Raw genomic sequence first — 21,366 nt, forward strand, 5'->3', positions numbered from 1 at the left:
AAAACTATTTACCCCCTTTTCTTCAAAAGGGGGCATATAAATATTGAACTTAATTATTTACAATATGTATAAGTTATTTTGGTCTTTAGGTTTTTTGTCCATTTACAAATATATATGAACATTTGACAATTATAATAAATAGTTATGTCTAAAGGGAACGTGAACTGTTATTTTAATTGTAAAATATTTTATGGTAATGAATATAAAATATGTTCACAGAAACAACATGATTTAAGAAGGTTATGAGGGTATGCTATATACATATCTTTGGATATGCCAAAACATTTTTGTTATGATTGGAGAAGTTAAAGATATGCAAACATTAAATAATTGTTCAATGATTCATTAATATGCATTAAAAAGTAATGACTATATCAAGTAAGGTTATGAAATACCATTTGGTTCAAAAGTAGCCATACCTACAGGTACCAAAACATGGATGAAATTCAGCTACTTGATTTGCTCGAAATGTAGCTCATTATTCAAGGTAAAGTTAAATAATAAGATCAATGAAGACTTACGGAAGATTGATGCCCTCAATGAGACCCATGGGCAGATTTTCGATGGTAGAGATGGCCCCAGTAGACACCAAGCAGATGGTCAGGAATGCCAGACAAGACATCAGACCATATACACCTGAGCTGTAACAGGACAGAGTTTACCAAGAGTAATCTAGCTTGTCTGATGTGGTGTGGTAAATAGGCAGTTATGCTTCATTGAGTCATTATTTATGACCTTGAATTCATGTACACCTCCAGACCCTGGCTTATTCATTGCATGCAAAACCCACTGCGATTCCTGAGTAGTGTACACCAATCATATTATATGTGACTGCGCAGGAATAAGAGGTAACAGTCAAATGACTAGCGTATCGACCATCACAAAAAGTAATTTTATTATTAGCAGTCAGCTGAGCCACACTCTTGCTCCAAGGAGGTCCCTGGTCTGATCTTCACTCGAAATGTTCTCAAGATCTTTTTTAAGACACCTGATTCTTCCCAGGATATGGACTTTAGAATGTCAATGTAACTGAGCTACATGAATATCAGTCTGTATAAACTAAATGAGACACACTAATAAATGAAAAATTATTCTTACATGTATAGAGGTATGAGCATGAGAGGGCTGACCATGTAGAACTGCATGTCATTGGCCAGGTACCAGCTCCATAAGACACACTGGTAGAAGTAAACATGACCGGTACATAAACATAACTATGTTTAATTGGCAACATTATTGTATGAGTGAGATACAGCATTGTAGTATGAGTGAGATACAGCATTGTTGTTTGAGTGAGATACAGCATTGTTGCATTAGTGAGATACAGCATTGTTGTATGAGTGAGATACAGCATTGATGTATGAGTGAGATACAGCATTGTTGTATGAGTAAGATACAGCATTGTTGTATGAGCTAGATACAGCATTGCTGTATGAGTGAGATACGGCATTGTTGTTTGAGTGAGATACTGAATTGTTGTATGATTGAGATACAGCGTTGTTGTATGAGTGAGATACAGTATTGTTGTATGATTGAGATACAGCATTGTTGTATGGGTGAGATACAGCATTGTTGTATGAGTGAGTATGAGTGAGATACTGCATTGTTGTATGATTGAGATACAGCATTATTGTATGATTGAGATACAGCATTGTTGTATGAGTGAGATACAGCATTGTTGTATGAGTGAGATACAGCATTGTTGTATGAGTGAGATACAGAATTTTTGTATGAGTGAGATACTGTATTATTGTATGAGTGAGATACAGCATTATTGTATGGGTGCGATACAGCATTGTTGTATGAGTGAGATACAGCATTGTTGTATGAGTGAAGAACAGCATTGTTGTATGAGTGAGATACTGCATTGTTGTATGAGTGAGATACAGCATTGTTGTATAAGTGAGATACGGCATTGTTGTGTGAGTAGGATACATCATTGTTGTATGAGTGAGATACAGCATTGTTGTATGAGTGAGATACAGCATTGTTGTATGAGATACAGCATTTTTTTTGTTGTATGAGTGAGATACAGCATTGTTGTATATGTGAAGAACAGCATTGTTGTGTGAGTAGGATACATCATTGTTGCATGAGTGAGATACAGCATTGTTGTATGAGTGAGATACAGCATTGTTGTATGAGTGAGATACTGCATTGTTGTATGAGTAAGATACAGCACTGGTGTATGATGGTGATACAGCATTATTGTATGAGTGAGATACAGCATTGTTGTATGAGTGAGATACTGCATTGTTGTATGAGTGAGATACAGCATTATTGTAAAATTGAGATACAGCATTGTTGTATGAGTGAGATACAGCACTGGTGCATGAGTGAGATACTGCATTGCTGTATGAGTGAGATACAGCATTCTTGTATGAGTGAGATACTGCATTGCTGTATAATTGAGATACAGTATTGTTGTATGAGTGAGATACAGCATGGTGTATGGGTGAGATACTGCATTGTTGTATGAGTGAGATAGAGCACTGGTGTGTGAGTGAGATACAGCATTGTTGTGTGAGTGAGATACAGCATTGTTGTGTGAGGGAGTTACAGCATTGTTGTATGAGTGAGATACAGCACTGGTGTAGGAGTGAGATACAGCATTGGTGTATGAGTGAGATACAGCACTGTTGAATGAGTGAGATACATCACTGGTCTAGGAGTGAGATACAGCACTGGTGTATGAGTGAGATAAAGCATTGTTGTATGAGTGAGATACAGCACTGGTGTATGAGTGAGATACAGCATTGATGTGTGAGTGAGATACAGCATTGTTGTGTGAGTGAGATACAGCATTGTTGTTTGAGTGAGATACAGCATTGTTGTATGAGTGAGATACTGCATTATTGTATGAGTGAGATACAGCATTGTTGTATGAGTGAGATACAGCACTGGTGCATGAGTGAGATTCTGCATTGTTGTATGAGTGAGATACAGCACTGGTGTATGAGCATGGTTCAAACAGAAATCGCAAATCTAAATTCAAGCACTTTTCAAGGACTTTTTAAGGGCAAATTTTCATTTTCAAGGCCAAGAACAGTACGTTAGTTTCCTTTAAAAAAAAATGCATGTTCAAACCAGATTAACACAGTAAATGTCATTTAATTGCTCAATTCATTAAACTTATTCCATATTAACTCATACATGTTATTTAAATACATACAAATACATGTTTTAATATCCATCCTTAACTCAATGAGTCTCACATATGTATTTACTTTTTTAAAGTTATTACAAACAAACACATTGATTCTCAATTTCATGTTTTCTGTGTGGGTTTCCCCTTTCTTGTGGCTTTTCAAAGCGCTTTCCCCCATCCCCCCGATATCAATGGTCTTCATACATTCTCGACAATGTGCTTTTCGAATGTCATTTGTTTTCTGTACCCAGGAATATTCAGTTAACCACCCTGGTTTGAAACGACACTTCCCCATTGCTGCGTTTTCACTCGCGAAAATTGATCACAACGAAGAACCTCTGAAGTAGTGCACATAATCTGTGACGTGTACACATAACATTTCGTACTCAATAGTGTACGAAGCTTATATTTCATACTCAACTTTTTGCGCGAAGGAATTTATGATAAATTTTCATAATATTTCCCTTAAGAACGATTTAAGTTAATAATTAAAGTGATGATAAAAGTAATTTTGAGCAGAAATAAACATTTTCAAGGCTTTTTTACATGAAATAAGCACTTTTCAAGCACTTTTTCAAGGACAACTTTTGTTCAAGGGCTTTTCAAGCCTAGGACTCATTTTGAAGCACTTTTCAAGCCCTGTGCGAACCCTGATGAGTGTGATACAACATTGTTGTATTAGTGAGATACAGCATTGTTGTATGAGTGAGATACAGCATTCATGTATGGGTGACATACATCATTATTGTATGAGTGAAATACAGCATTCTTGTATGAGCTAGATACAGCATTATTGTATGGGTGAGATACAGCATTGTTGCATGAGTGAGATACATTATTGTTGTATGAGTGAGATACAGCATTGTTGTATGAGTGAGATACAGCATTGTTGTACGAGTGAGATACAGCATTGTTGTATGAGTGAAGAACAGCATTGTTGTATGAGTGAGATACAGCATTGTTGTATGAGTGAGATACAGCATTGTTGTATGAGTGAAGAACAGCATTGTTGCATGAGTGAGATACAACATTGTTGTATGAGTGAGATACGGCACTGTTGTACGAGTGAGATACAGCACTGTTGTATGAGTGAGATACTGCATTGTTGTATGAGTGAGATACAGCACTGGTGTATGATTGAGATACAGCATTATTGTATGATTGAGATACAGCATTGTTGTATGAGTGAGATACTGCATTGTTGTATGAGTGATATACAGCATTATTGTAAGAGTGAGATACAGCATTGTTGTATGAGTGAGATACAGCACTGGTGTATGAGTGAGATACTGCATTGATGTATGAGTGAGATACAGCATTCTTGTATGAGTGAGATACTGCATTGTTGTATAATTGAGATACAGTATTGTTGTATGAGTGAGATAAAGCACAGTGTATGGGTGAGATACTGCATTGTTGTATGAGTGTGATACAGAACTGGTGTATGAGTGATATACAGCACTGGTGTATGAGTGAGATACAGCACTGGTGTATGGGTGAGAAACAGCACTGGTGTATGAGTGAGATACAGCATTGTTGTATGAGTGAGATACAGCACTGGTGTATGAGTGAGATACAGCACTGGTGTATGAGTGAGATACAGCATTGTTGTATGAGTGAGATACTGCATTGTTGTATGAGTGAGATACAGCATTGTTGTATGAGTGAGATACAGCACTGGTGTATGAGTGAGATACAGCATTTTCAATGGAATATTCGATGGAATGGATTCATCAGCAGTCATCATTATTGTAAGTGGGAATTACAAAAAATGTATCGCTGGATTTAATGCAACAGTTGTGATAACAGTGAATTATACTTCATATTAATGCTTTTTTGACATTCTAGATGAAACAAAAGTTATTCTGTCCTATATTTGTTCATAATTAACTAATCTCACACTTACAGTTTTTTCAGGCTTGAAGAAGTTGTTAATGTAGAGCAGATTCATCCACCAGCCTTGACATTCTTTGTACTCTGACCCCCCTTGGGGCCAAAAGGGACCGTTGCCATAGTACCGTGTCAGTGACACATACAGGAATATGAAGAGACCATAAGCTGGGGTCAACCTGGAATGTTGTCAGAGGATATGCAAGTACAATTAGGTGTCCAGTAAAAAGCTGTAATATTGCCAAATTTGACCTTCAAATTCTTAAAAGTAACATTTGTTGTACTGATTCCAATATAGAATGCATTATTTCTATGTTTTCAGGCAACCTACAATAGGCATATTTCTTTTTGTGTGTTGTTTAATTTGAATCCTTAAAAAGGTGACTCCCGATATATAGCCTCAAGTCGCAGGGATCAACGAGGAAATTTTCAGTCATTAAAAGTATGAATTAACTACAAATTTTTACAACAAACAAACTGATCAACAAAATAACATGCTTTTTTTTAATTCTAAAACTTGAGTGTATTAATTGAGTGAATTAAATGCATACAACTTACCTCCAGAATCTGTGGAAGTAGAACATTGCCCAGTTGAGATTCCTTACCCCACCCACTCTGTTGAGCTGCTTCAGTCCAAGATAGGAGACCAACAAACCACTGAAACAATGGTAACCAAACATGCTTATGAGTACAATAATCCACTGAAACATAGTAACACAGCATACTAGTGAGTACAATAACCCACTGAAACATGGTAACCAAGCAAACTAGTGGGTGCAACAACCCACTCAAACATGGTAACCAAGCATACCAGTGGGTTAACAACCCACTGAACATGGTAACCAAGCATACTAGTGAGTGTTACAACCCACTGAAACATGGTAACCTAGCTACTAGTGATTGTAACAACCCACTATATCATGGTAACGAAGCATACTAGTTAGTGTAACAAACCACTCAAACATGGTAACCAAGCATACCAGTGAGTGTAACAATCCAGTGAAACATGGTAACCAAGCAAACTAGTAAGTAAACAAGAGGGCCATGATGGCCCTGTATCGCCCCACTGCTGAAAAAAGGCTATTCAAATATTCTCTGCATGTGCAAATACTTAAATATAGGCTCTATTTAAGCACATGTACACTTTTGTGACCCCCTGGGCTTGGTCAAATTTAACCCCAGGGGCATAATTTGAGCAAACTTTGTAGAGGACTACTATATCTCACTACATGTACATACAATATATGGTAGCCCTAGGTCCTAGAGTAAAGGACAAGAATATTTTAAAGTTTTCACAAAGTAAGCAAGATATAAGGGTATATAATGTTCAATTTTGTGACCCGCGGGTCAGGATCAAATTTGACCCAAAGGGCATAATTTGAACAAACTTGGTAGAGTACTATAATATGTTACTGCATACCAAATTTGGTAGCCATAGTCTGAATGGTTTTCAACAAGAAGATTTATAAAGATTTCACAAAATAGGCGCTTTATAAGCGTTTATTCAATTTTGTGACCCCCCAGGGCAGGGTCAAAGTTGACCCCAGAGGCATTATTTGAACAAATTTGGTAGATTTATTAGATGTCACTACATACCCAAATTTGGTAGCCCTAGGCCCAATGGTTATAGACAAGATTTTTTTTTAAGTTTTCATAAAATAGGCCCCATATAAGCGTATGTTCAGTTTTGTGACCCCCCGTGCAGGGTCAAATTTGACCCCAGGGGCATAATTTGAACAAACTTGGTAGAGAACTGTTAGATGTCACTACATACCAAATTCTGTAGCCCTATTCCTTATGGTTAGGGACAAGATAATTTTTTAAGTTTTCACAAAATAGGCACTATATAAGCATATTATTGATTTTGTGGCCCCCAGGGCAGGGTCAAATTTGACTCCTGGGGCATAATTTGAAAAAACTAAGTGGAGGACTATACAATGTCACTACATACCAAATTGTGTAGCCCTAGGCCTAATGGTTATGGACGAGATTTTTTTTTAAGTTTTCACAAAATAGGCAATATATAAGCATATGTTCAATTTTGTGACCTCCGGGGCAGGTTCAAATTTGACCCCAGGGATAAAATTTGAACAAATTTGGTAGAGGACTATAAGATGTCACTACATACCAAATTTGATAGCCCTAGGCTGAATGATTTTGTGATCCCCCAGGGCAGGGTAAAATTTGACCCCAGGGGCATAATTTGAACAAACTTGGTAGAGAACTATAAGATTTCACTACATACCAAATTTGGTAGCCCTAGGCCCAATGTTTATGGTCAAGAAGATTTTTAAAGTTTTCACAAAAAAGGCCTTATATAAGCGTATGTTCAATTTTGTGACCCTCGGGGCAGGGTCAAATTTGACCCCAGGGGCATAATTTGAACAAACTTGGTAGAGAACTTTAAGATGTCACTACATACCAAATTTGGTAGCCCTAGACCCAATGGTTATGGACAGGAAGATTTTGATAGTTTTCACAAAATAAGCCTTTTATAATGTATATTCAATTTTGTGACCCCCGGGCAGTTTCAAATTTGACCCCAGGGGCATAATTTGAACAAACTAAGAAGAGAACTATTACATGTCACTGCATACCAAATTTGGTAGCCCTATGCCATACGGTTATGGACAAGAAGATTTTTGAAAGTTTTCCCACAATAGGCCTTATATATGCATATGTTCAATTTTGTGACCCCCAAGGCAGGGTCAAACTTGACCCCAGGGGCATAATTTGAACAAACTTGGTAGAGAACTGCATTGGTCCAGTTCCAAATGGCTAGTACTGAATTGGTCCAGTTCCAAATGGCTTGTACTGCATTGGTCCAGTTCCAAATGGCTTGTACTGCATTGGTCCAGTTCCAAATGGCTAGTACTGCATTGGTCCAGTTCCAAATGGCTAGTACTGCATTGGTCCAGTTCCAAATGGCTAGTACTGCATTTCACCATATAGGTGTGTTGTCATATTGAAAACAAGAAGATGCATAATACAACCAGAGATTGCCAAGCAATATTGTCCCCTACCGGTGAAACTCCACCATTGGCAGAATTTAAAAAAATATATATTTGTTGCCAAAGCAACCAGAGTTCTTGACATTGGAACAAAATGAAATGACGTGCATAATCTCCATATTCAGGGCTTTCCCTAGACCTCAAATCTCAAGAGTCAATGACTCTTGGGACCATAATTTTATTTTCAAGAGTCAAAGTCAAATTTGTATGAGTCATAATAATAATGCAAGAGAGTCAATGATCTTTTGCACTTTAAGCAAAACACTGAGATATAATATATAAAAAGCAACATATTAACAAATATCTTTACATTTATTTTTGATATTCCAGTCAATAAAAGACACAACGTAAACATAGGCCTCCATTGTGACCAACATTGTGAGCATTGTGAAATAAATTCGAAAAAAACACACGCACTGATACTGACATAATATATATCAGGGGTGTCAATTGTCCCTAATTCCAAATCCCGAAAATTAAGCAGACAGTATGAGACTGTAAGATAAAGGAAATAGAGGGCATAGCCCCTCGAGCCCTAGCTAGCTTATTGTCATTTTTTTTTATCTATGTGCTCTTTCTTATGAATACAATGCAAAATTTTATCAATAAGACCATCCGTTACACCGCATGTGTATTCGTCATTCTTTAAGAATGTTAAAAAGAAAGTTTAAAATAAATTAAAATCGACGAATCATACCGTATCCCAAAACGACTGTCCGAAAACATGTCGAGATACGTCTTTTGCACATTCAGCATATACGCAATCAATATATAATTTGGTTGACACATTGTTTTAAAATATGATTTTGCAGTGCTTTACTTTGCTTATAGATAATTTATAGATGGCAGACATTAGCAACGTTCGTAGAATGGTACGGGTTTCGGAAAGTAGCGAATATGTTTCGTTAGTTACTGCTCATGTAACTGCTCAGTGCCAGCCGCTTACCATCAGAAATCAGAAATAAATACCCCCTATTCACCCTTGCCTTAAACTCACTCATCTGATTTACATTCATCTCAAAATCGACGCTGGACGGCTCAAATCTGGGTTTAATTATTTCATGTGCCATCTTCACCGAAGATGTGCGACAAACACGCGGTTTTTCTATGCCGTCTCAAATGGTCAATTATTACGACTATGTTGTAATAAATTAGCACATGCAGCATCCAAATTTGTAACTTTGTCACAAGGTCAGTTATACCGGTTAAATGGTTATTTTTAGCAACTCTGATGCAAAGAGTGTAATTTGACATTGTAGACAGTACATATGCCAGCATAACTTTCGCGCCTATTTGAACGGAGCAAACATGAAGTAAAACAGGGTTGGGTGAATTCAGCTTTGGAAATACATTCTGACATATTGTGGAAGTATTTCTCAAAATATGCTTTACGGTGTATTGTGGATATAGATGTTATTATTTTATATTGGATATCATTAAAACTGACGCGGGTGAGTCCATTCTGTTTTAGGGGGTTTAATACATGTCTTTTCGACAAACAGATGATAACGAACACTGTGATAAATAATGTAACGTTTATTACGCGTCATTGAACCAGCAGTGTTTTAATTGGTCATTACTAGATTTCTCAATGGGCCAAACTCAGCCTACTGGGCAGACTGTTTGGAAACGGGCAATAATAGTTAGCGTCTACTAAAAGAGATACTCCGCCCCAAGCCAATTATCGCTTAGTTTTAACAACTTTTGATCTCCTTGACGCAACTCGGTAATATTCCCCCGGGTCAAATGTGACGCATGACGTAATTTTCTCACGAGTCAAATAAGGGTCTTCTGTAATTTTCAAGCGTCAAAACCTGGGAGCTCGGGTCAAAGGAAAGCCCTGCCATCTATCCATGTTTCATGAAAAATATGAAGAACTTTTAAAGTACTTGCAGGATCCAGAAAAGTGTGACAGACTGACAGACAGACTCACTGGCTCAGGGACACACAGAGCGCAAACCATAAGTCCCGTCCAGTTTCACCGGTAGGGGACAATTATGACAAGAAGGAACATTGCTTACCTGAGTAAGAAGAAAGTATCAACGGCGACTGTTGCGTTGACAACAGCCATGAAACTCCAGGTCTGAAGCTGACTTGAGATGAATGGAAACACATTTCCTGCAAGTGTTCATGCTTATAAGCAAAAATCAGTAAACAATTGGACATGGGTCTTCTTTACTTGTTATTCACAGTTACCTTATGAAATTGAGAATACTTTATATGAATATTTATTTCCAGATCCATACATATTCTAATAATAATGTAAAAATATGTTTTTAATGCTGACTATAAGTTATGTTGAAAAACAAAATCCTGTGCATGAAATCCTCATTTTCCTTGCATAATTGTCAGCCGAAAGTAGAATTGAAAGATTCACACGATGTTTGATATTTATTGTTTTCTTTCATCTCATGAAAAAAAAAAGATCATAAACTAACTTGACTGATAAAGCGAGAACGCGTAGGAATGTCCCAGTATAACCCAGGAAATGCTGAAAAAGCGGATCCCGTTGACACAGCCAAGGTTGCCGGCCTGACTGCGTGTACTCAGCAGCTTGGATGCATTGGTGTACAAGGAGAATGACACCAGTATACGAGCACCTAGACCTGCAACATAGACCAATTGGATACAGAAATCTGATGAAAAAAACTTGTACCTTCCAATTCTAATTAAAAATTGAAAAGTAATTACAGAGGACAACTATCCCAGCGTTTGCTAATCTTAATTTGCCTAAGTTCAAGGGCAATCAATTCTTCAAAAAATATCGTGACATGCACACAATAACTTCTGGCACTTCAACATAGTATAAACTGTCTTTTTTGTCTTTTGAAATTTACGATTATAAATAATAAATGTATACAGATTCGGATATATACAAGAGGCAAATTATTGTGATGTATAATAAATTATGTGTTATTTGTATATAACGGTTGTATATATTTTGTGTTGACATAAACTAAAGGTACAGAGATATAGAACCTACAAGACAAAAATATAAAATTATATACACCTTCTCTGCATATTTGCGTTTTGTCCGATAACCCTCCTTTTTGCCTTTGCTCGTATTATTAATCGGGATCTTTGTTGTATTTAATTATTTAGCACAACTTATTCCTTAAAATGTATTGGTACTTGATTTATTTCAACACAACATATTTTTTTTCATTGTTTCACGTGACTTGCTATTACTGTTTGTGTACATATCTGTATGCTCACATGGGCCTATGGCCTACTGATTCTGAAAAAAATCTTCTTCTTCTTCTTATAAACAACATATTAGCAAAGTTTCACATCAATAAGCAGGATTCTAAGAGACAAGTTCAAGACACTAAAACACATGTACAATTATGGAAGTATCCAAAATTTAAAGTTCAAGGGCAAATTATTCTGCAAAGAATATTGCAACATACATAAAAGTAACCGTTTTCACATCTTCATAGAATAACAAGATTAAGGTCGCGTAGAAAATAACGTTGAAAATACCTCACACCAGGATAAGTAGAGTTTCATATTGATACACAGAAAACTGAAAGACAAGTTCATAACACAACCTACTCATAAACAATTATGTAAGTATAAACAATTTGCGTAAGTTCAAGAGAAAGGAATATCCAAACATACACGCAAATTAAGTATTGCTCTTCAACAAAAGATAAACAACATACACAAGTATATATAAAGTATCATGCTGATAGGCATGAAACTGAGACACTATTCTGAGACACTGTGTACACATGAGCAGAGTGACAGGCCAACCAGCTGACCAATGGACAGGGTGATAGAGTGACAGACCAACCAGCTGACTAATAGACAGGGTGATTAAGTGACAGACCATCCAGCTGACTAATGGAAAGGGTGATTAAGTGACAGACCAACCAGCTGACTAATGGACAGGGTGATTGAATAACAGACCAACCAGCAGACCGATGGATGGGGTGATTGAGTTACAGACCAACCAGCTGGACAACCAACAGGGTGATTGAATGACTGACCAACCAGCTGACCAACAGACAGGGTGATTAAGTGACAGACCAACCAGCTGACTAATGGATGGGATGATTAAGAGACAGACCAACCAGCTTACTAATGGACAGGGTGATTGAATGACAAACAAACAAGCTGACCAATAGTTGGGGTGATTGAGTGACAGACCAACCAGACGACCAACTGACAGGGTGATTGAATGACTGACCAACCAGCTAACCAACAGACAGGGTGATTAACTGACAGACCAACCAGCTGACTAATGGATGGGGTGATTAAGTGACAGACCAACCAGCTGACTAATGGACAGGGTGATTGAATGACAGACCAACCAGCTGACCAATGGATGGGGTGATTGAGCGACAGACCAACGAGCCGACCAACCGACAGGGTGATTGAAAGACAGACCAACCAACAGGGTGATTGAGTGACAGACCAACCAGCTGACCAATAGACAGGGTGATTAAGTGACAGACCAACCAGCTGACCAATGGACAGGGTGATTAAGTGACAGACCAACCAGCTGACTAATGGATGGGGTGATTAAGTGACAGACCCAACAAGCTGACAAACAGACAGGATGATTGAGTGACAGACCAACCAACAGGGTGATTGAGTGACAGACCAACCAGCTGACCAATGGACAGGGTGATTAAGTGTCATACCAACCAGCTGACTAATGGACAGGATGATAAAGTGACAGACGAACCAGCTGACTAATGGACAGGGTGATTAAGTGACAGACCAACCAGCTGACTAATGGACAGGGTGATTAAGTGACAGACCAACCAGCTGACAAATGGACATGGTGATTAAGTGACAGACAAACCAGCTGACTAATGGACAGGGTGATTAAGTGACAGACCAACCAGCTGACTAATGGACATTTGACTAATGGACAGGGTGATTAAGTGACAGACCAACCAGCTGACAAATGGACAGGGTGATTAAGTGACGGACCAATCAGCTGACTAATGGACAGGGTGATTAAGTGACAGACCAACCAGCTGACTAATGGACAGGGTGATTAAGTGACAGACCAACCAGCTGACTAATGGACAGGGTGATTAAGTGACAGACCAGCCAACTGACCAATGGACAGGGTGATTAAGTGACAGACCAACCAGCTGACTAATGGACAGGGTGATTGAGTGACAGACCAACCAGCTGACTAATGGATGGGGTGATTAAGTGACAGACCCAACCAGATGACCAACAGACAGGATGATTGAGTGACAGACCAACCAACAGGGTGATTGAGTGACAGACCAGCCAGCTGACCATTGGACAGGGTGATTAAGTGACAGACCAACCAGCTCACTAATGGACAGGATGATAAAGTGACAGACCAACCAGCTGACTAATGGACAGGGTGATTAAGTGACAGAACAACCAGCTGACCAATGGACAGGGTGATTAAGTGACAGACCAACCAGCTGACTAATGGACAGGGTGATTAAGTGACAGACCAACCAGCTGACTAATGGACAGGGTGATTAAGTGACAGACCAACCAGCTGACTAATGGACAGGGTGATTAAGTGACAGACCAACCAGCTAACAAATGGACAGGGTGATTAAGTGACGGACCAACCAGCTGACTAATGGACAGGGTGATTAAGTGACAGACCAACCAGCTGACAAATGGACAGGGTGATTAAGTGACAGACCAACCAACTGACTAATAGACAGGGTGATTAAGTGACAGACCATCCAGCTGACTAATGGAAAGGGTGATTAAGTGACAGACCAACTAGCTGACTAATGGACAGGGTGATTGAATAACAGACCAACCAGCAGACCGATGGATGGGGTGATTGAGTGACAGACCAACCAGCTGGCCAACCAACAGGGTGATTGAATGACTGAAAAACCAGCTGACCAACAGACAGGGTGATTAAGTGACAGACCAACCAGCTGACTAATGGATGGCGTAATTAAGTGACAGACCAACCAGCTGACAAATGGACATGGTGATTGAATGACAAACAAACAAGCTGACCAATGGATGGGGTGATTGAGTGACAGACCAACCAGATGACCAACTGACAGGGTGATTGAATGACTGACCAACCAGCTAACCAACAGACAGGGTGATTAACTGACAGACCAACCAGCTGACTAATGAATGGGGTGATTAAGTGACAGACCAACCAGCTTACTAATGGACAGGGTGATTGAATGACAGGCCAACCAGCTGACCAATGGATGGGGTGATTGAGCGACAGACCAACAAGCCGACCAACTGACAGGGTGATTGAAAGACAGACCAACCAACAGGGTGATTGAGTGACAGACCAACTAGCTGACCAATAGACAAGGTGATTAAGTGACAGACCAACCAGCTGACCAATGGACAGGGTGATTAAGTGACAGACCAACCAGCTGACTAATGGATGGGGTGATGAAGTGACAGACCCAACAAGCTAACCAACAGACAGGATGATTAAGTGACAGACCAACCAACAGGGTGATTTAGTGACAGACCAACCAGCTGACCAATGGACAGGGTGATTAGGTGTCATACCAACCAGCTGACTAATGGACAGAATGATAAAGTGACAGACCAACCAGCTGACTAATGGACAGGGTGATTAAGTGACAGACCAACCAGCTGACTAATGGACAGGGTGATTGAGTGACAGACCAACCAGCTGACAAATGGACAGGGTGATAAAATGACAGACCAACCAGCTGACTAATGGACAGGGTGATTAAGTGACAGACCAACCAGCTGACAAATGGACAGGGTGATTAAGTGACAGACCAACCAGCTGACTAATGGACTGGGTGATTAAGTGACAGACCAACCAGCTGACTAATGGACAGGGTGATTAAGTGACAGACCAACCAGCTAACAAATGGACAGGGTAATTAAGTGACGGACCAACCAGCTGACTAATGGACAGGGTGATTAAGTGACAGACCAACCAGCTGACAAATGGACAGGGTGATTAAGTGACAGACCAACCAACTGACCAATGGACAGGGTGATTAAGTGACAGACCAACCAGCTGACTGATGGATTGGGTGATTGAGTGACAGACCAACCAGCTTACTAATGGATGGGGTGATTGAGTGACAGACCAGCCAGCTGACTAATGACAGGGTGATTAAGTGACAGACCAACCAGCTGACAAACGGACAGGGTGATCAAGTGACGGACCAACCAGCTGACTAATGGACAGGGTGATTAAGTGACAGACCAACCAGCTGACTAATGGACAGGGTGATTAAGTGACTGACCAACCAACTGACCAATGGACAGGGTGATTAAGTGACAGATCAACCAGCTGACTAATGGACAGGGTGATTGAGTGACAGACAAACCAGCTGACTAATGAATGGGGTAATTGAGTGACAGACCAATCAGCTCACTAATTGATGGAGTAATTACGTGACAGACCAACCAGCTGACAAATGGACAAGGTGAGTGATTGACAGACCAACCAGCTGACCAATGGACAGGGTGATAAAGTGACAGACCAACAAACTGACCAATGGACAGAGTAACTGAGTGACAGACCAAACAGGGTGATTGAGTGACAGACCAACCAGCTTCCCAATGGACAGGGTGATTGAGTGACAGACCAACCAACTGAACAATAAACAGGGTGTTTCAAGTACAGCAGAGTGACAGACCAACCAGCTGACTAAAGGACAGGGTGATTGAGTGACGAACCAACCAACTGACCAAAGGAAAGCTTGCCTAAGTGACCGACCAACCAACTAACCAATGGACAGTACACATGAAAAGAATGACGGACCAACCAGCTGACCAACGGACAGTGTGACACAAGTGACCAAAGGACTGGGTGATTGAGTGACAGATCAATCACCTGGCAAACAGACAGGGTGATTGAGTGACGGACCAACCAACTGACCAACAAACAGAGTGATTGAGCAGAGTGACAGACCAACCAACTGACCAATGAACATAGTGATTGAGCAGAGTGACAGACCAACCAACTGACCAACGAACAGGGTGATTGAGTGACAGACTATCCAACTGACCAACGAACAGGGTGATTGAATGACAGACCATCCAACGTACCAATGAACAGGGTGATTGAGTGAAGACCAACCAGCTGATTAACTGACAGTACACATGAGATGGGTGACAGACCAACCAGCTGACCACCAGATAGGGTGAGTGACAGACCAACCAGCTGACCAACAGAAAGGATAATTGAATGACAAACCAACCAGCTGACCAACTGACAAGGTGATTTTGAGTGACAGACCAACCAGAAAACTAACAGACAGGGTGAGCAGAGTGACAGACCAACCACTGACCAACAGATAGTACACATGAGGAGAGTGACAGACCAACCAACTGACCAACGGACAGGGTGATTCAAGTACATCCCTGAACAAAATTTTGTTTGAAGGGGTATCCCTAGCACACAATTTTTAAGGAATGCAAATACATTGAATATACATTGTAATAGTAGAGAACTATAAACTTTGAGATTTTTTAAGTTGATTTGGAATTTAGAACAATATTGGAAGTGGCACTTTTAAAAATGAACAATATTTACAAAATTGCTAAAAGTCACTTCTTGATAAAAACAGCATTCACCAAGTCAAAGTTGAAAACATAAACTCATTCATTAGAACAACATTCATACATTTGAGAATGGTTACTGTTTTATATAAACAACACTAACCAAGTAGATAACTGTAACTCCTACATGTGAAAAACAATTACCATGATAAAGACAATTGAGAACTGTAAATTCTCAGTAAGAAAAAAGATTAACCAAGTTGAGACCTTAAAATACTTAGTATGAACAAGATGTGTTTGAGAAACACAATGTCCCCTATATATGACCTTGACCTTGTGAAGGATGACCTTGACCTTGTGAAAGATGACCTTGACCTTTCACCACTCAAAATGTGCAGCTCCATGAGATACACATGCATGCCAAATATCAAGTTGCTATCTTCAATATTGCAAAAGTATTCATAAAATAAGCGATTTGGGCCACATATATTTGACCTCTGACCTTGAAGGATGACCTTGACCTTGACCTTTCACCACTCAAAATGTGCAGCTCCATGAGATACACATGCATGCCAAATATCAAGTTGCTATCTTCAATATTGCAAAAGTATTCATAAAATAAGCGATTTGGGCCACACATATTTGACCTCTGACCTTAAAGGATGAACTTGACCTTGACCTTTCACCACTCAAAATGTGCAGCTCCATGAGATGCACATGCATGCCAAATATCAAGTTGCTATCTTCAATATTGCAAAAGTATTCATAAAATGAGCGATTTTGGCCACATATAATTGACCTCTGACCTTGAAGGATGACCTTGACCTTGAACTTTCACCACTCAAAATGTGCAGCTTCATGAGATACACATGCATGCCAAATAACAAGTTGCTATCTTCAATATAGCAAAAGTATTCATAAAATTAGCGATTTTTGCCACATATATTTGACCTCTGACCTTGAAGGATGACCTTGACCTTGACCTTTCACCACTCAAAATGTGCAGCTTCATGAGATACACATCCATGCCAAATATGAAGTTGCTATCTTCAATATAGCAAAAGTTATTGCAAAATGTTAAAGTTGGCGCAAACAGACAGACCAACAGACCAACAGACAGACAGGGCAAAAACAATATGTCCCCCACTACTATAGTGGGGGACATAAAAATATTAATTTGATAAGTTGATTATTTTCATTACAGCATGTGTCATATCTTTTTCATACTACATGTTCTTTCGTTTTAAACTTTTTGGGGTCTTTAATTGATAAAACTTGCTTTATTTTTAAATGTTGATAATTGAATTGAAACTTTGTATAAAATGTTCTCTTAGAATTATGTGAGCAGCTCAGAAAAGGGCGATGCAGGTGTCCAAGGAGGCAGGGAGGAACTTAGGGGCAGTAGGGTGCACTGCCTTTCCACAAGGTCTAGCTGGAGCAATGACAACTGTTACTCCTTATTTAAGACAACATTTCCCAAATTGAAAACTGTAAGCTTTTGCTTAGATCAACAAATACGGCTTTGAGAACTGTAACTCCTTGAATAGAACAACAAATACGGCTTTGAGAACTGCAACTACTTGAATAGAACAACCTGCATATCATGAATTGTAACCCATTAGTAAAACAAGAGCACCGCCTTGCGGGTGCAGACGGCTCATCTATTTTCTTTTTAAAGTTGAAGGGACTCTCATTTTCATAGTGTGGGAGGGGGTGGACATTTATTACATTATTTTCCAAAAATGCGAAAAAAAAAAATGCAAAAAAACCCACAAAAACATGGGTGGGGGGGATTCTTGGGTGGGATGGTTGGACGGTATTTCAAACATAAAATAATAAAAATAAATATTTGTGTTTTTTAACCGTTTAAAAAAATGAAATTTGGGGGTGGGTGGGGGGTATAGTGTGAGGGGGGGGGGATTCAGGTGGGGGGAGGGGGGGGAGTGGGTTGGGATTCTTGGGTGCGATGGTTGGACGGTATTTCAAACATAAAATAATAAAAATAAATATTTGTGTTTTTTTACTGTTTCCAAAAAAAAAAAAAATTTGGGTGGGGGGGTGGGGTGGGGGTATAGTGTGAGGGTGTGGTGGTCATTTGTGAGATGATCTTTAAAAAAAAAAAAAAAAAAAAAAAAAAGGGGGGGGGGGGGACGGGGGAGGGCACGGGGGAAGGTTTGGGTGGAGTCTATTGTGGTATGTCAGGTAAGAGTAGTTTTGTCAAAGTATCAATCAAATCTAATCATAAATAAAGAAGTTATGGCAATTTTAGCAAAATTTAATCATTTGACCTTGAGTCAAGGTCATTCAAAGGTCAAGGTAAAATTCAACTTGCCAGGTACAGTAACCTCATGATAGCATGAAAGTATTTGAAGTTTGAAAGCAATAGCCTTGATAGTTAAGAAGTAAAGTGGATCGAAACACAAAATTTAACCATATATTCAAAGTTACTAAGTCAAAAAAGGGCCATAATTCCGTAAAAATGACAACCAGAGTTATGCAACTTATCCTTTTACTGTACCCTTATGATAGTTTGCGAGTGTTCCAAGTATGAAAGCAATATCTATGATACTTTAGGGGTAAAGTTGACCAAAACACAAAACTAAACCAAATTTTCAATTTTCTAAGTATAAAGGGCCCATAATTCCGTCCATATGCCAGTCAGAGTTACATAACTTTGCCTGCACAGTCCCCTTATGATAGTTAATAAGTGTTGCAAGTATGAAAGCAATAGCTTTGATACTGTAGGAATAAAGTGGACCTAAACACAAAACTTAACCAAATTTTCAATTTTCTAAGTATAAAAAGGGCCCATAATTCTGTCAAAATGCCAGTCAGAGTTACATTAATTTGCCTGCACAGTCCCCTTATGATAGTTAGTAAGTGTTGCAAGTATGAAAGCAATAGCTTTGATACTTACGGAATAAAATGGACCTAAACACAAAACTTAACCAAAATTTTCAATTTTCTAAGTATAAAAAGGGCACATAATTCTGTAAAAATGCACGCCAGAGTTATCTTACTTTGCCTGCCCAGTCCCCTCATGATAGTTAGTAAGTGTACCAAGTTTGAATGCAATAGCATTGATACTTTCTGAGAAAAGTGGACCTAAACGCAAAACTTAACCAAAATTGTCAATTTTCTAAGTATAAAAAGGACACATAATTCTGTCAAATTGCACGCCAGAGTTATCTAACTTTGCCTGCCCAGTCCTCTCATGATAGTAAGTAAGTGTACCAAGTTTGAATGCAATAGCATTGATACTTTCTGAGAAAAGTGGACCTAAACGCAAAACTTAACCGGACGCCAACGCCGACGCCGACGCCAAGGTGATGTCAATAGCTCATATTTAAAAAAAAAAAAATAGATGAGCTAAAAACAACATTTACCAAGTTAAGAGCTGAATGTCATTCATAAGAAAAACATTTACCAATTTCATAAGTGTAACTCATTGATTAACAAGAGCTGTCAGAGGACAGCGCGCTCAACTATTCGAGTGCTTGACAGAATAACGTAAGCCACCATGGGGAAATTGTTCATATTCAATAATTTATTAGACGATGTTTCAAAAAAAAAAAAGGAACAAAAAAAAAAAAATTTTTTTTTGGGGGGGGGGGTAGGGGGGGTGAGAAGGGGGTATAATGTGGGGTGTGGTCATTTATTAGATGATCTTCAAAAATAAAAACAAGGAAAAAAAATATTTTTTTTGGGGGGGGGGCAGGAATTCTGGGTTGGGGCGTGGGGTATTGTTTGGGTGGAATCCATTGTGGTATTTAGGTATGTGTTGTTTTGTCAAAGTATTGATAAAATCTGAAAATAAATAAAGAAGTTATGGCAATGTAACTAAAGTAATATGCATATTTTAAATGGAAAAAGGGCCATAATAGTTACCAAATGCTTGAGTTGTCTGCTCTTATTTATAGGTTGGGGTCACGTTGGTTAACAAGTATGCAAAATATGAAAGCAATATGTCAAGGGACATTGAAAATATTTGGGGTAGTACGCAAACTTAAACATAGATTTATCATTAATAAAATAAAAATAAAAATAAAAATATTCTACGTATAAACGGGGCAATAATTCTGTCAAAATTCTTGATGGAGTTGTCTGCTCTTATTTATAGGTTGGGGTCATGTTGGTTAAGAAGTATGCAAAATATGAAAGCAATATGTCAAGGGACATTGAAAATATTTATGGTAGTACGCAAACTTTAACATTTGCACGCTAACTGGAACGCTAACGCTAACACCGACGCCGGGTGAGTAGGATAGCTCCACTATATATATTTCATATATAGTCGAGCTAAAAACACAATTTGTACCACATTGAAAACAGTTTCTTCTTGGAGAGAACAACATTTACCAAGTTCAGAGTAATAACACTGCTGCTGGTTCATCATACCAGGTTCTGTGGCATTTTGCACATGTGTCTTGTTGTGAGTGCCGTAGCTATCACCACTGTCGCTATTTCCCTCGGCCAGCAGCTTGGTGACCTCCTCCCCGTCCTCGATCTTGGACACAGAGCAGTACCTATGGAGCTCATGCAGCACCAGCATGTCGTACAGTGTGCCAAGGAGAACGACAACAGACAGGACGCCACAGAAAACCCTGAAAAATTACACGAATAGATGAAATTAGGTTAATCTGAAATAAGGTTAGACAAAAAACAACAAATAAAAAGCTGGCAAGAGCTTTTGAATATTATACAAACAGTTTACATGTATTTGAAGATAAAATCCTAGTCTAGTTAATAACTGGGAGTTTACATCTGCACTTCTCTTGAACTGGATTATAGATTCATCACAGGCATAACTTATCAAACTTAATACTT

The 21,366-nt window shown here is 38.9% G+C and overlaps 1 protein-coding gene across 1 annotated transcript in view; it reads right to left on the bottom strand.

Annotated features, from left to right (window-relative positions):
• The window catches only part of LOC127841555 (nose resistant to fluoxetine protein 6-like), a 370,059-nt gene that overhangs the window by 309,017 nt on the left and 39,676 nt on the right, over window positions 1–21,366 (bottom strand). The window contains exons 6-12 of the mRNA XM_052370468.1: window positions 20,938–21,143; window positions 10,488–10,655; window positions 10,071–10,167; window positions 5,597–5,695; window positions 5,055–5,217; window positions 1,099–1,178; window positions 522–641 (exon numbers count right to left, since the gene is read on the bottom strand). Coding sequence (XP_052226428.1) covers window positions 522–641; window positions 1,099–1,178; window positions 5,055–5,217; window positions 5,597–5,695; window positions 10,071–10,167; window positions 10,488–10,655; window positions 20,938–21,143 — 933 coding nt within the window. The remainder of the gene's footprint in view (window positions 1–521; window positions 642–1,098; window positions 1,179–5,054; window positions 5,218–5,596; window positions 5,696–10,070; window positions 10,168–10,487; window positions 10,656–20,937; window positions 21,144–21,366) is intronic.

This window comes from Dreissena polymorpha, chromosome 1 (assembly GCF_020536995.1).
Source record: "Dreissena polymorpha isolate Duluth1 chromosome 1, UMN_Dpol_1.0, whole genome shotgun sequence".
Classification (NCBI taxonomy): Eukaryota; Metazoa; Mollusca; class Bivalvia; order Myida; family Dreissenidae; genus Dreissena; species Dreissena polymorpha.